At 33.2% G+C, this 3,821-nt stretch overlaps 1 protein-coding gene across 1 annotated transcript; it reads right to left on the reverse strand.

Annotated features, from left to right (window-relative positions):
* Positions 1-1,151: 1,151 nt before the first annotated feature.
* LOC118482623 lies at positions 1,152-2,123 on the reverse strand. Its single transcript, XM_035978188.1, has one exon. It carries the CDS (start codon positions 2,121-2,123, stop codon positions 1,152-1,154), a length of 972 nt encoding a protein of 323 aa, XP_035834081.1.
* Positions 2,124-3,821: the final 1,698 nt, after the last annotated feature.

The raw sequence follows: 3,821 nt of genomic DNA on the forward strand, positions 1-3,821 counted from the left end.
GAAAATTTGGTTTTCCAATTTGAAAAGCCTTTGTGACCTTTTTAATCAAAATCATTTCTTGATTAAGATGAAAAGATATTCTGTCTAACCATTGAGTGAAAGGTCCATAAAGTTGACAGAAGTTATTTCCTAGAAGTAAATCCATACCTGAATCTTGTTGGTAGATAGTAGGAATGGTAAATGGTTCTCCAGAAAAATAGATGACAAGATTCCTACAAACCTTATTTAACTTAATGACTTCCTTGTTAGCAACTATTACCTTAATATCTTTGGGAGTATTTTCCCATAGGTCATTAGGAATTATGTGTTTGCTTGCTAAACAAAGACTTGCCCCCGTGTCTACATAACAATGTATGGCGATTGCTTTATATCCTTTGAAAAAGATTTTTCCTTTGATATAAATTGAATTTGGATTAGTTATATTTGAATAAGCTAATTCAAAATCATGTGTTTTATGAATTTCTTCTTTTTCCCAATTAAAGGAGTGGACAGAATTCATTTTTTTCCATAAGATAAAATATTATTGTTATCTTTTAGTCTTTGATTATTTCTTTCTAGATAGAAATAATGTCTAGAGATCTCTAGATTTATATTTCTAAAATGGTTTTCCATTTGACCTTTATTGGTCATTTGAAATTGATCCAAAAGGCCATGATAATGCATTTGGACTTTTAGAACTTCCTAGAGATGGATTTCCAACGTTGAAGTTTGGAAATGAATATTTTTGAAAGCTTTTTTCATCATTAATTTTTTCTTTTTGCTTTTCGAGCATAAAAGTTTTTGAATCCATTCTTTCATCAATTTTTTCTGAAACATCTTTGATGATTTTTGCGGCAGTTGCCTCAAGATTTTCGTTTGTAGAAAGACTTTCTACCTTTCTAATCAAATCTTTAACAAGTTCCTCTAATTTCAAAAGAGTAGTCATGTTATAGATATAATTGCTTTTTTAGTTCTAAGCTCAATAATTTTTTGCTTAGAAGCAAAAATGTTTTTCTTAATAATTTTTATATTAAGAGATTTTGTTTTATGATTTAACATAAAATTTTCTTTAATTTGTTTTATTCTAGTAAAGCAAATTTGTATATTAGCCTCTTCAAAGGTGATTTGTTGATCAAGATATTGTAAATAATCTAAAATTGGTTTTGAAGACATTATTCTCCAATAACTCCTTTTAAGATTCTACCATACCCATCAATTCTTTCAGACAAAGAACGTATTAATTGTTCAGTGTTACTTGATTCTCTTATTTGTAAAGAGCTTCCAGCATAACTGTGTCTAGGTTTTGATACTAAAACTTGTTTATTTCGTGCAATATCAATTGCCCAGTTTTCTTGTAATTGTGATGGCTCAGCGAATTTACTGCCTTCAACAATTCCAATATCTGAGAATATATCCTCAATTGCTATGCTTTCTTTTTCTTTGTACTCAATTGAATGAGTGCTATTTGTTAAAGCATATGAGACTAAATAATTAATCGTAAATACTTTATTACCCGGTTCCATAAGATCAGTTCTTTCACACTGATGTATAAAACTTAAAGTTTTGTCGAAATCTTTTGAATCTCGATGTAGAGCAAATTTAGGATAGACAGTAAACATAAATTTACCATAAGCTAAATTTCCTTGAATTGCTCCAAGAAGAGCGTCTTGCCTATTGATAATTCTGTTATCAACAAGGGCCATTTTTATAGGAAAATTAATTCCATCTCTAAACTGTGCTTTTAGGAGGATTTTAACCGCTCCTATATGTACCATATTAAGAGACTTTCTCAACTCTGGTTTAATATGTAAAAGCTTTTTTGCTATTTCACCCTTTGTTAAGAGTGGCAAATAAACTTCACCCGAGGTATTGTTTATGTCAACTGAAAGTTCTTCAGTGTTAAAACAATAAAATATTTTATTTTTTCTAGAAAAGGCTCTAGAAACTAAACTTTGTAAAGTTTTTGGTTGATTAAAAACTTGTTTTGCGTCAAGCTTAAATTTAAGCTTGCTAATTTTTGTTAATTGATCAGAATTAATCATGTAATCTGATACAAAACCTTTTTCGTTTTCACTAAAGTTTATTACTTCAGTGATTTCTTCAGACTCATCTGAATCGTTTTTAAATAAACTGTTATTTTCCATTAATTTTTTAGAAATAACACCTTATTTTTTAAAAAAGAGCAACAACGAGGCTCTGATACCAGTAGCGGAATGGTTCTAGCAATTTTTAAATTTACTACACCAATAGTCGTAGTAATTTTTTGGTTACTAGCAAATAGTTGTAGTAATTTCTTGATTACTAACATAGTCATCATATGTTGACTTTTTTGTTCAATCAAACAATCGTTCATAATTGTCCAAAGATTCCATATGTAACACCCCCAAAATTCCACCTGCGGAAACCCCGCGAGGCGTGTTACGCATCAGAGTCCGAGCCACCAATCACATTGAACCAATGTTAAACATTTAAATAAATCATGACATTATTTTAACAACATAAGTTGTCAACATACTATTAATTCTCAAAAGTTGTGTAGCGGAAGCATGTAATAAGTTGTTTAGCAATCGTTTCATAATAACGCTTAAAATCTATGTATCACATGTAATTTAATCCAAAAGGGCTCGATCCATGACCACTCCAGCACTCCCAGATAGCAAGCTTCCCAGTTCCAAGATACCTAACGACCTGCGAGCATGTAACACGTGTATCAGACAAAGCTGGCGAGTTCACAGTTTTAGAAAATGTTTGTTACCCGTGTGTGTAAAACCGTTCAATACCCAATGCAAGTAATATTGTTAATATCTCATTTCCAAACACGGACGGCTCCTGAAATACATGACTGCCCTTCCCACGTACTCCTATCTAGTACTGGGCCAGACTGGGTCATTAGTTCACCTCCGTCCTCTACAGGCACGGGGTGAGGGTGCCAAACCTAAGTAGCGCTACTAACTAATACCCGATGAGGGACTTACAAAAGATGATAGGTGAGAATATTAACCAATATACCCGTTTTTACCCAAAGACTTATCCCCCCATGGGATACCCACTGACTGTCCCCAACCACTGGGACGCATGCTCGAATTTAGTGAACTCACCTTGGTTTGCTCGGTAGAATTATTTACTCGTTTAACAACAGTGATTTACCAAGCCCTATTATAGTTACACATAACAGTCAGTTTGCATATCAGTACAACACGTATCATTTCACATTTAATCATCAGCTAGTGTACACGAATACAAGTGTTAACATTCATCACTAAGCATGGCATACCAAATAAATCAAGCATACATTCCATCATTCAAAGTATGTTCATCACCCCCAACATCTTTCGATTCACCCTTATCTTTCGATCAGCAGTTATCACAGTTATCTTTCGAACCAAATGTTATGTTTCGAACCAAATGTCATCTTTCGACCACGCTGTTATCTTTCGGTTCACACACATATCTTTCGGTCAACTGTTACCTTCGGTCAACAGTTATCTTTCGATTCACAGGTTATGGTGTGCAACTCAATGTATTTCATGTTTATAACTTCCGATTAACCTGTCCAACCCAGCACCCGATCAACCAACCCTCAATAATCATATGATGTGTCTAGTGCTCGGTTTGGATTATTGATCAAATAACATATACTGCCAACTAGTATATTCGGCCATCAATCGACAAAAGTGTACACAAGTTACCGATTTATCTCTCCTAACAATTATGTTTGTGTTATGCAAGTGTATACAAGATTCCTTACCACAAGATCATACGAAACTTTAACCCACATATCATCACATACAAAACTAATCACAACAGTCATGTTTTGATGCCCTAATCAATCAAACCAAATA

This window comes from Helianthus annuus, chromosome 10 (assembly GCF_002127325.2).
Source record: "Helianthus annuus cultivar XRQ/B chromosome 10, HanXRQr2.0-SUNRISE, whole genome shotgun sequence".
Lineage (NCBI taxonomy): Eukaryota > Viridiplantae > Streptophyta > Magnoliopsida > Asterales > Asteraceae > Helianthus > Helianthus annuus.